Source organism: Pecten maximus, chromosome 4 (assembly GCF_902652985.1).
Source record: "Pecten maximus chromosome 4, xPecMax1.1, whole genome shotgun sequence".
Taxonomy (NCBI): domain Eukaryota; kingdom Metazoa; phylum Mollusca; class Bivalvia; order Pectinida; family Pectinidae; genus Pecten; species Pecten maximus.
Window position 1 is genome coordinate 46,802,588 of NC_047018.1, and position 11,508 is coordinate 46,814,095.

General features: G+C 35.6%; 1 protein-coding gene across 1 annotated transcript; it reads left to right on the forward strand.

The window, feature by feature from the left end:
- Positions 1 to 1,238: 1,238 nt before the first annotated feature.
- On the forward strand, positions 1,239 to 8,342 carry LOC117326267 (cytochrome P450 10-like). The gene is made up of 12 exons (XM_033882943.1): positions 1,239 to 1,363; positions 1,608 to 1,738; positions 2,560 to 2,763; positions 3,006 to 3,202; positions 3,470 to 3,660; positions 4,332 to 4,552; positions 5,491 to 5,631; positions 6,063 to 6,229; positions 6,417 to 6,495; positions 6,943 to 7,105; positions 7,308 to 7,351; positions 7,628 to 8,342. Exons 2-12 carry the CDS (start codon positions 1,610 to 1,612, stop codon positions 7,748 to 7,750), a joined length of 1,659 nt encoding a protein of 552 aa, XP_033738834.1. The 5' UTR covers positions 1,239 to 1,363; positions 1,608 to 1,609; the 3' UTR covers positions 7,751 to 8,342.
- Positions 8,343 to 11,508: the final 3,166 nt, after the last annotated feature.

Genomic DNA, 11,508 nt, shown 5'->3' on the forward strand with positions numbered 1-11,508 from the left:
TGTATAATCTTACCTCTATAATTACCCAAATTCATTAAATGTAAACTTTATTTTACAACAATTGCGAAACAACTTATGTAAACCTTTACTAATCACTTTCGTTTGTCCAGATGCAAGCACGCGAACGGTCTTAGAGAGGAAACCGGATTATCCGGAGAAAATCCACTTGGTAAGGCAGGTGACACCATACATTTTTACATAAGTTGCAACTGTGCCACCCGACCAACCTATTTCTGCCATCGGAATACTATGCATAGTTTATCCCTAGTATCACTTTCAAATCTGTCAATGACAAAAGAAATATATCGGGCGAATTTATATTCATCATCCGGTATGAACTGTATATGTTATTAAAATCTGATATTAAGATATCGGTGATTTGTACAATCGCTTCATTGTATTCCATGTTTTCAAAATAAGGCAAATATTAGGTCATGCATACTGTCAGCCAACTTACTTTCCGCGGCGACTTAATTTCGCGTGTTCATGCCTAATGGGTTTTTGGCGGCAATTTAATTTCTCGATTAACAATCATCAAAGCCCAGCTGTACCTGTGATTAAAACTGTTTCCAAAGATTATTTTTTGCGAATCTTAATCACCTGCTGAGCAGGTGGAAATTAATCGCACGCGAAAATAACTTGGTTTACCGTATACATAATGCAGAGAGATACCACTCCCTATCTAACACCACAGATGAAAAACACAATTGCCATAATTGCTTATACTTAGGTGTAATTAAAACTGTATTAATGATAAAGTCAGTGGTTATACAGCTAGTGTACTTTAGGTTTGCCGTTATTCATATGCAATGTTGTAATTTTGTGTCTAAAATGATAGTACTGTTCATAATTTACATCTAACGTTCTTTGAAATGCAGTAGTGACGCTTGTAAAACTCAATGAATAATGGTGTTATTGTTCCTTTCAATATTGAATTTCCTCGGCCGCCTCCTACATGTTGTATGTATCAACACTTAAGGTTCCTAGCATCAGTGACGAGTGAAAGAAGGAAGAAACAGCTGCACCATGCAGTTGAATAATTTTTTTGCGTTACTGTAAATATCTAAGTCTCAGTTTGAATTGAAAGGTGCTTATATCGTGCGTGCCCTTGCGCAATCCTCTCCTATTAGTATACCACCTCGTTAGAATATAATCATGAATCATCTGGTTCCATCAATGAAAGCCCATCATTTATTGGATATCCAGCGGTGACGACACGTAAGCATTGTGGCTGGTTGCAGGAGTATAAAAGGCGACGACTCCTTCTATTCTGTGCACAAGTGCCTAAGCGACGCGTACCTGCCAGGAGACCAAAAACGGTCAGTCATATTTTCGGAACTTTAGAACTCCAAAACAAATTAAGGTAAGTGGCATGTATTTATTGGTAATATACCGTATTTGCTTCCAATATTAGTTTATAAAAGTCATGTTTTCATCGAAATTTATACGGACACACATTCCTTAAAATATTTCTTGCCATAAAATGAAATATCACAGATAATTTAGTATCTTTCAAAATAATCATCCCAGCTTTCTATTTGTTAATCTAGTCATAGTTCAGAGCTTGGTTCATGATATATCGTTATACAAGCATATTTTTCAAACAGAAATGGCATCCACCAGAACAAAAGCTCTTACCAAATTTGTGAAAATCAACACCCCTATCAAACGCGTCGTGTCAACGTCGACGCCCAGTCACCAGGGGGCGCTAACAGTAGGAGCAGACATTGCAGGAACGGTGAGTGATACTTTACTTCTGTGTGATTTTTGTTTTGTTTTTTGATAGTTTTTTTTTTGTGGGGGGGGGGGGGGGGGGGGGGGGGTAGTTTATTTGTGGTTCGTTTTTATTAAAAATTTTCCATTGTTTTTTTTTTGTTTTTTTTTTTTTTTTTGTTTTTGTTTTTATCTTCAACATTAGATAGCTGCTGATAAGTTAATCATTTGAAATTCGAAATTAACAAACGATCCTGAAAGAGCTGTTTTCTATTATTGGTTTTTTTTTTAATTTTTTTTTATCGCCTCCCATTTATTATCATGCCAAAATAGCCCAGTCAGTTAAAGCGCCTTCCACGTAACCTCAGGTGAAGATCCGAGAAGAGTGGTTCGATGCTCCCTACTCATGTATGCTTTTGTTTCTCGAAAAGCCGGCAATTTGGCCAGTCTGTGCTATCATGGCTGTGTCCTTGGGCAAAACACTTTACCCTACGTACCCTTGGATGGCATGCAACGGGCCTCATGTACGGTGTTCATTTAAGTAGTCACAAACTACTACAGGGAGATCCCACCTCAAAACGACCCTGGCAGTTCACTAGGCGATAAAAACCAGAAAACAAACTTGTTGATTATTTTATGTCTAAGGATATTTCTGGTTGATGAATTTAATGGAAGATACTTGTACCTATATATGTATTTATGTACGTATTTCTGACCTTTATCTAAGACAAATGATATTAATTTCAACATAAAAAAATCAAATATTAGCAAATCTTGATAACTTTAATAGAGTAAAAATTCTCCATAAATGTCACATTCTCAGTCACGTTTATATTTATATCACAGTGTCCATTTAGAAGTACGTTTGAAACAATTGACAACATGATGAAGAGACCGCAGCAAACAGCTGCAATCCAAGTTGAAACACCCGTAACTGCTAACACAGTACAGAACTATGATGTTATACCCGGACCAAAAGGCCTCCCTCTCGTTGGCACCCTATTCGATTATTTCAAGAAGGACGGCCTCAGATTCAGCAAAATGTTTGAGGTTAGTGTTATTTTGTTCTGCACATAATGATCTGAATTCTTGGAAACAATTAAGCATATAAAGCCTAATATACAACTTTCCTTTTTCAAGTATATATTTGTCTTAGTACCGATTTCATATTTATTATGTAAAACCGCAATACCTCGGTATTTCTGTTTAAGAAATGTATGTCTGAATATAAAGAGTACCTTATTGGGAGACAAAAGTGTGGCTGAATTTCTGAGATTAAGAATTGTTTCTAGGCTTACAGAATACGATCTTTGGAGTTTGGACCAATCTACAAAGAGAAAATAGCAACAATTTCAACAGTTATCATAAGCGATCCCACTGAATACAACAAAGTGATACGTGATGAAGGAAAACATCCCGTGCGACGTGAGATGGAACCCATGGCTTACTACAGAACAAAGAATGGCATTGGCCTCGGTCTCGTTAACGCGTAAGTTTTAATCAATATTGAATGATATACTGTTTTAACTATTGTCTTCCAAAACGTATTCAGTTGACTTTTATAGCTTTACTTTCTTGAAGTTCGATTTTTTTCTGTAGAATAAAAAAATAAGTGTTTATATCCTCCGCGCTTGCAAACACTTAAACGAAAAAACACATTAAAAATACAAACAAAAAGTAAAAGCAAAAATAAAACAAACAAAAAGAATATGAAATTAACAAACTTATTAGAGTCGATAATACATTTCCGTTTTAGACAAGGAGAAGAATGGCATAAGTATCGTACAGTGGTGAGCAAAAAGATGCTGAAGATGAAGGAGGTCCTAGACTACTGCGGGTCCATGAATACAGTGGCTGAAGATTTTGTCCATCATTTGAAAGACAGGAGCACAGCTAACCACGAAGTCCCAGTCTTGGAGAAAGAGATCTTTAAATGGGCCATGGAATGTGAGTAAGCTTTAGCCAAGAAAACAAATCTACCATATATATTTCTAATCTAGAGATCATTTAATGATAACCCTGTATGGACAAGGAAACTTTTGGAAACTCACAAAAAGAATACGTCTTGATCGTAATTGCTGTAATATTCATGATTTAGAACGTAAAATCTATATTCAATAGATGGTTCTTTTACTTTAGCCCAGTGCCTTATCATATTTAGCAGTCTGCATGCCATGTTAAATTCATATGAATACTTGCATGGTTATATAATGATCATATGCTTTAAGTTCTATGAAATATTAAAAAATATGAAATTAATCTGACAATGAGTTTGCTGCATTTCTCAATCATAACTTAACATTTCTGTCAACCATAGCATCATTTAGTTTAGTTTAAACAGTTTTTTCATTAACAGTCAAGCACACACATCACGATACAAATATATATATACATATAGGATTGTAAAACAGGCTAAAAGCTTATACTAATTCCTTTCCTATTATTACTACAAGGATTAAACGGCTGTATAATGCATTTGTATTTATTTTGGGTTCAGCAGTACCTAACTCTTGTATTGAGTAGTGCTAATACATTCTGTGCCCCCTGTTCAATCGTTCATGAGCGTATTATGACCAGAAAAGCGTCCTCTCACATTGAACACAAATTTGTTTTCCCAGCAATTGGTACATTTTTGTTCGAGGAGAGAATCGGCTGCTTTGGAAGTCCAACCCCTCCACAAGCACGGGATTTCATCGACAACTTGCAAGGTTTCTTCAAACTTATGCAGCCGCTCATGTATAATATCCCCCTATACAAAATCCTCCCCACGAAAATGTGGAATCAGTATGAAGAGTACGCTAACAATGTCATGAAAATTGGCCGATCATTTGTTGACAAAGTAAGTTGACGTTTTTTTTTTTTTATAAATTGCATTCTAAATTTAATTACAAATTTATTATCATATACATGTACCAATATACGGTCCACTATTTTCTGCAGCATTTAAATATCTATAATGAATAATCTGTTAAAGTTTATCTAAATTGATAAAAAAAAAAAAGATTCTGAAAATTAAGAAATTATCACAGCGAAACATAAATCAATAAGAGAGAAACCAGAATTAATAGAATATTAGGAATAATATTTTTGCATTGTAATGGTAATTTTTCAATTGATCTTTAAGGTTTTCAAAAACGCTTCCCAACAAAAATGATCTTACTAGAATATTTTTCTGATTTTAAAACTAGCAAATAGAACTAAACAAAATGGTAACAATATATAAATAAAAACAAATAAGCTGCTTGAAATTTTACTGGACAATTTATATTCTATTATAATAGACAATGATAGGTTGTTCTTAAGCGTTTCTGCGTTGGACATAACTACAATTATCCTCCGACAATACACTGTGATTTATATATGTGGTGTATCATTTTATTTATACTCGAGGGGTAATATCGTTAAAGTTAACGGATCGAAGGACACATTCAATTCTTGAAATTAACAAAAATGTGTATAAGATTATAAGATAACCCTTTAACCATTTTGTGTAATAAAAATCGACAACATGTACTACACTTTTTTGTTTTTTTTTGTTTTTTCTGTCGTTGGTTTTTTTTTGTTTTTTTTTCTAATGCAAACTTTTACAAAAAAAACAAGTTATGAAAAGTTATCCTTGGTGCAAATTTTGACCTATGCATTATTCCACTCTTTTTAATTCCACATACATATGCAACTTGCATTACATTACGTTTGTGTGTTGGTTGGTTCTCGCTTGCAATCGTAGCTTCAAGTCTTGTTATCTGATGTATTCTGGAACGTTTCCATTATAAACAGAAAGCGAAGGCTCTCGAAGGCATTATCCCTAAAGAGAATGAGAAAGTTTCGTTTCTGACGTATCTGATGTCACAGGAGTCCCTAACCCCCGACGATGCTCTTTCTACAGCGGTCGATCTGCTTGTAGGGGCCACTGAAACGGTATATATTTTAACTATGCACACTGAAATATAATCTTTTTCTTACATCAATGATTTGAAATATATCAACAAATGTCCTTTCTCTTATCTGAAATGTAAATGTTTGTATATTTCATTGATAAGGTATCAATCAATGACATACACATTTTTTTTTAAACCTCGCAAAACAAAGAACAAGAAAACAATGCCAATCGATAGAAATAGATATCGCTCTATCCAATATTGGCTGTGGGCCGGACATATTGTCATGGAGATGATAGTAATGATACAATATCTCGCCCTTATGTGACAGATTTTTTTCCTCGCATGATTTTTGGTGTTTTGATGTTTGGAATCGAATTCATAGTGCCTCTCATTATTATTTGGTGTCGCGATACCCGTTTGCTTATAGCCTATGTTTGTTGACATTCAACATTTTTTTTAACCAAACAGACCTCAAATGGTTCTCTTTGGGTGATGTACTGCCTTGCTAAGAACCCGGAAGTACAGGAGAAACTCTTTCAAGAAATCCAGACAGTCCTCCCCAACAAGGAAGCCATCACTCCAGAGACTCTAAACAAACTACCTTACATCAAAGCCGTTATCAAGGAAACATTCAGGTACTCGTATCAGATGTAATACTTAAACTCAAAACATGTTCACAGTTTCTGAGCATTCCGAGCGACTGGCATAGTTGCAATGTTACAATTAACCTATCTGTCGTTCTGTGTTTAATAGACAAAAACAACGGCGTGGAATATGTATGATACAAAAGTTCCCTTTTTTAGTATTACATATTATTTTCAGGTTATATCCAATCACATTTGCCACCAGCAGATTTGTACAAAAAGACATCGAAGTTGGAGGTTACAACCTCCCTGCAGGTGTAAGTATACATTTACCGTTGTTCATCCGTAACATCAGTTGTTTCATCCGTAACATCAGTTGTTTCATCCGTAACATCAGTTGTTTCATCCGTAACATCAGTTGTTTCACACATTTATAGTGTTCGCTGTGTATTACATTGATCATCACGTTGTTTTGAAGATTGAAATTAAAGAGTTCAAGACAAGAGGCAGTAACATTTTAATATACTGTAAACTAACTAATTTTCGCGGGCAATTATTTTACGCGTATTTCGCGGGCGATGAAAATTCGCGAAAATTACTTATCGCGCAAGAGTTTCCATCATAACTACAGTAGGCCATTTATGTTTGTAAATTGCGAAATTAAATCGCAGCGAAAACGTTGTTAGTCATTAAAACGCGAAATTATGTAGCCACGAAAATCCAGTATATACTAGTTATAGTGTTACTATTCTACAATTTTTCAGACTCACGTCCAGGCTAACTTATACGGGATGTTCCGAAATCCCGAATATTTTCCTCAGCCAGAGGAATTCCGTCCCGAAAGATGGCTGAGAGAGGCCAACATGGACTCCAACATCAAAGCGCTTTCAAACCTTGTGTGGGGACACGGAGCAAGGATGTGCATAGGTAAGTGGGAAATTCCCCCAAAAATTACACGAATGTATCTAAAGTAATGTCTGGTACCAGAATCATGTTTGAATATCTTGAAATGGCTTTATTGCTATTACACTTTGACATTGATAAAACCCATGTTTTCCTTGTGTTTCTTAAGGCGTGTTTTATATATTTATTTATTCATGTTTTCACCTTCTTGTATTTTATATTAAAGGTCGCAGATTTGCCGAACAAGAGATGCATATAATGCTATCAAAGGTCAGTATACCTTTTTGTAAGTGTTATGTATAGTAATCAAGTTTTAATTGCTATGAGTTACGTCAAAGAATACAGTCTTTATGTATTTGCGATGCTTAATTATAACATTTTTTTCTTCTTTCTCTCCATTCCTTTACTTTCATATCTCTTTTTCCTATCCCAATTGAGTTTTATTTTCCGTTCAATATCTTACTTGCAGTGGTTTTATTATATACAAACTTAAAGTTAAAAACAGCAATAAGGTTTCCTTATATCTCTTATTCCGTGTTTCAATAGATGGTACAGAACTTCAAGATAGAATACCACCACGAAGATGTTGAACCAGTTCTTAACACAGTGATGACCCCGGACAGACCTCTGAAGCTTTCGTTTGTACCGAGAGAATCCGAAAGTGTATGAAGTTGCACTGACGCTATCCAAACCTTTGTCTGTGATAATGTGTACCATCTTCGTGCGCACGATACACAGATGGGATGGTCACGTGATACCGAGGGACTAAAATCAGGATCAAAGATGTTTTGCAGGAAATTTGTTTAATGACGGAATCAGTGGGAGACTTTATCATAATACTCTCATTCATGCTGACGTCATTTAAGCAGATTAAATATATTTGTCCCAGCTTAGGACTTCGGCGGAAATCTGCTCTGTGCAACCTCCACAAGAGTCCTTCTCTAATCACTGGAAGTACCACAGCAGGCAGCCATTGATGGTCTTAGACAGACAATCTCTCATAATGAATGATTTTTCTTATTATCTTTCGTTTATTCAGAGAGATTAATGAATGACTTTCTAATTTCCCCAGAAATGTCAACGCCGTTCAATATGTCATTAAATGTAAGGCTTGTTCATATTTTCTTCCTTTATAAAACTTTCGATATTTTATTTTTATAAAGGTTGACAAATAATGTGAATGTGCTTTTTGCGGAAAAGCATCAACTGCAATAGCAAAATTTAATGAAAATGATCTGTATCCGCATACCAAACTCGCGGATAAAAAAAGAATGAGCTGACTTATTTTGTTTTCAATCACGATTTAGCCTTCAGATTTACATTTACATTACATATCTTCCCAAAATTATTACTACCACTGTCACAGTGAATTATTCAAATACCGGTAATATGCTCTACAACTTCAACATGTAATCCACAACTGTCGGCCCATTGTGTGGAGCAAACATCATTGTTTTGATGGTCATTGCATGCATTTTCCCAGAAATAATTGAGCCTCACAACTGCTTACATGCAAAACCACATACAACCTATTAAAACGCCTATTAATCTTTCAACCCAACATTCAAATACTGTTTAAGATCATAGCTTAATTCCAAATGAACTTAAAACATTTGTTCAATAAAAATCTTTTGAAAAAAACAAATGTATTTGTGTTTTTACTGACCTCGTGTATCTAGACGGCATGCTGTGTAAGGTCTAATCGGAACGTTCCGGCTAAGGCTTCCAAGGCTCGGAATCAAAAGTGGTATGTCGCGTTTGGTATAACTTGTGTTCTCAGTAAATCCAAGACGTTCGATGAAAAAATAGCGTCACCGTGTATAAATTAGTCTGAAGAAAGTTATCAGCCGTCTGTTCTGTAGAGAGTATGTTTGCTAAGAGAGTAAAAGGTCGCTAGACCCAGTATTGGTAGGATAGTTTCCTTTGTTAAACTATGAGTGGCATATTTCTGCCATCGAGCTGCCGACTTACGACTTTAAGATGTCAACATCATAAAGAAATATGTCGACATAAACCGAAAAATATGTCGACTTATTAGCTTAATTGCCAAGATAATAACACCGTGATAATTATCTATGAAGTCGGATAATTTTCACGGCAATATTATATCGGTGGGTTAACTATTTAAGTCGACATATTTGTCGGTTCATGTCGGCATATTTTTTGATGATGTCGACATCTTCTCAGAAATATGTCGACATCTTTAAGTCGTAAGTCGGCAGCTCGATGGCAGAAACATGCCAACACATTAAACATATATTCCAAATTTAATTGTGAGCCTTAGCGATTGCGTGAGACTAGACGGCCGAGGTATAAGATTTAAAGTTGAAATCGCAAGAGAAAGGGGTAATGAAATAACGTGAAACTGTGACACATTGTTGTTTATTTAGGTCACTATGATCGGTTTGCAGTATAAAGCTGTTAAAATTAAAGATTACATAAATAACACAATTACTAGATCTGGTTTTATTCGAGTTTCATATATTTAAGAAATAATTAACGATGCTTCGTGCATTGTTGCAGGATATACAACGAGGACGAGGATATTTTGCAATTAAATTAATAACGAAGGCCGCAGGCCTGAGTTATTAATTAAAATTACAATATATCTGAGTCCGAATTTACAATCACGTAGTTTATTTTGTTTGACTTCCTATTAATAGCCAGTGTCATTTAAGAGCGTACCTGGTTTTGGAGGTGAAGGAAAGCCGGAGTACACGGAGAAAAAACCACCGACCTACAATCAATACCAGGCAACTTCCCCAAGTGGGTTTCGAACTCGCAACTCAGAGTCTGAGGACTACTAATATGGCCGGTTTCTACATGTTGTAACTTGTGAGTTTGGTAGCACCTGTCACGATTCTAGCTGCTTCGAGTTGAATATTTTAAAGCATCTGACACTGGCATAAAGTTATGTTGTCCCATACAATATCGCCATACTCTAACAAAGGTCTGATAAAAGTAAAATACCGGTCGTTAGTCACATTAGACAGGTAGTCGCTATACAGAGGGTCGTTATATAGTAAAATCTCACGGGGAATCTTAAAACCGGTCGTTATAGACAGGCAGTCGTTATATACAGGTCGTCGTTAGAGCAGGTTTGACTGTATATTGTTTGAAGACAATTCCTGTCAATACTAAATTAACGATTCCTAAGTAGACAAAGTTTTTTTCGAGGATTTACTGATAATGTGTTACATATGGTCAGTCCAACTTCCATATACATGTACAATAAATTTGTCTACAAAGAAATTTATTATCAAAACAACACCAGAATAAAAATATGTTATAAATAGGACCTAGCTACACGAAACAAGTCTAATATTGATTTGTTCTTGGTATAAAATTTACCTGTTTCATATGCTACAACTAAACCACGGTTCTTATACACGTACAACGTATCTTTAATTTGCATCAATGGGTATGTAGAAAGAGCATATCTCCTGTTGACAAGTAAAAGAAATGGACAGATGGGCGTATCTAGACAGATGGATGGACGAACAGATGACGTATAGACAGATGGATGGATGGACAGATGAGACAATTGAGGGAAACCAATGCAATGTTACGATACTCTCGTATTATACTTGTAACGTTAGTCCAATATTCAAAGACAGCTATGCTCTGACAGTGGATATTACATTAAATAATTATCAAACACAAGTTATGCGTGTTTTTCAGAGTTCTTCTAGAAATCACTTCGTCTGGACGAATTTACACAGTTCTTATAAACTGTAGTTGTTAGTGTGTTCCACTTGTTTCTGTTTCTTTTATAAATCTGATATGTCCACTTGCTTTTGAAGATTTTCCAGAGACATTCCAGAGTTAGGAGACGGGGCATATTTTAGCTAGCCCGAGTTTCCTCTGGCCCTGATATCTACACCAGAAATGGTGTCTGGGCCAGAGGAAACTCGGACTATATTTAAGCCTGTTCGTAAAGGTTAAGTTGACCCTTATCACACCTATGCATTAAAACAATGTGACAACCAAGCAGTATTTTAGGTATTGAGGAACGTTTTTAAGGTTTTTAACTCAGAAATCTAGTCGGTGGAGTCAAAGGGACTTGATAATATGTTGCAGTCTCCGAGTAACTGGACCATCCCTAGTGTGTATGGCACATTTTCAAACTTTTTGAGAGCCCTATATTAGAATTCGGTAAAAATAACGCCCTTCGGTGTCCAGGTTCAAGTACATATCGATTTTATAATTCTTAGATCCCTGTCGGTGGAATCACAATGCTTCACAATTAGCAAAGTGCTGGCTGTATCACCATGCAGAACGTAAGACTGCAGGAATATATTTAGATATGAATATGCAAAGACGATACGTTCATATTTTCCGGAGTGAAACTTTGTATTTCAAATAAGTTCGATGTCATACTCTATCTACAGTTGTGCTTATACATTTAGGATAACTACGACAACATA

Excerpts from the sequence above, each read along its gene's own strand:
- LOC117326267 (XM_033882943.1), top strand. The coding sequence starts at position 1,610 with ATGGCATCCACCAGAACAAAAGCTCTTACCAAATTTGTGAAAATCAAC. Across the intron at positions 6,230-6,416 it reads GTTATCAAGGAAACATTCAG|GTTATATCCAATCACATTTG; the intron begins GTACTCGTATCA and ends TATTATTTTCAG. Across the intron at positions 6,496-6,942 it reads GTTACAACCTCCCTGCAGGT|ACTCACGTCCAGGCTAACTT; the intron begins GTAAGTATACAT and ends ACAATTTTTCAG.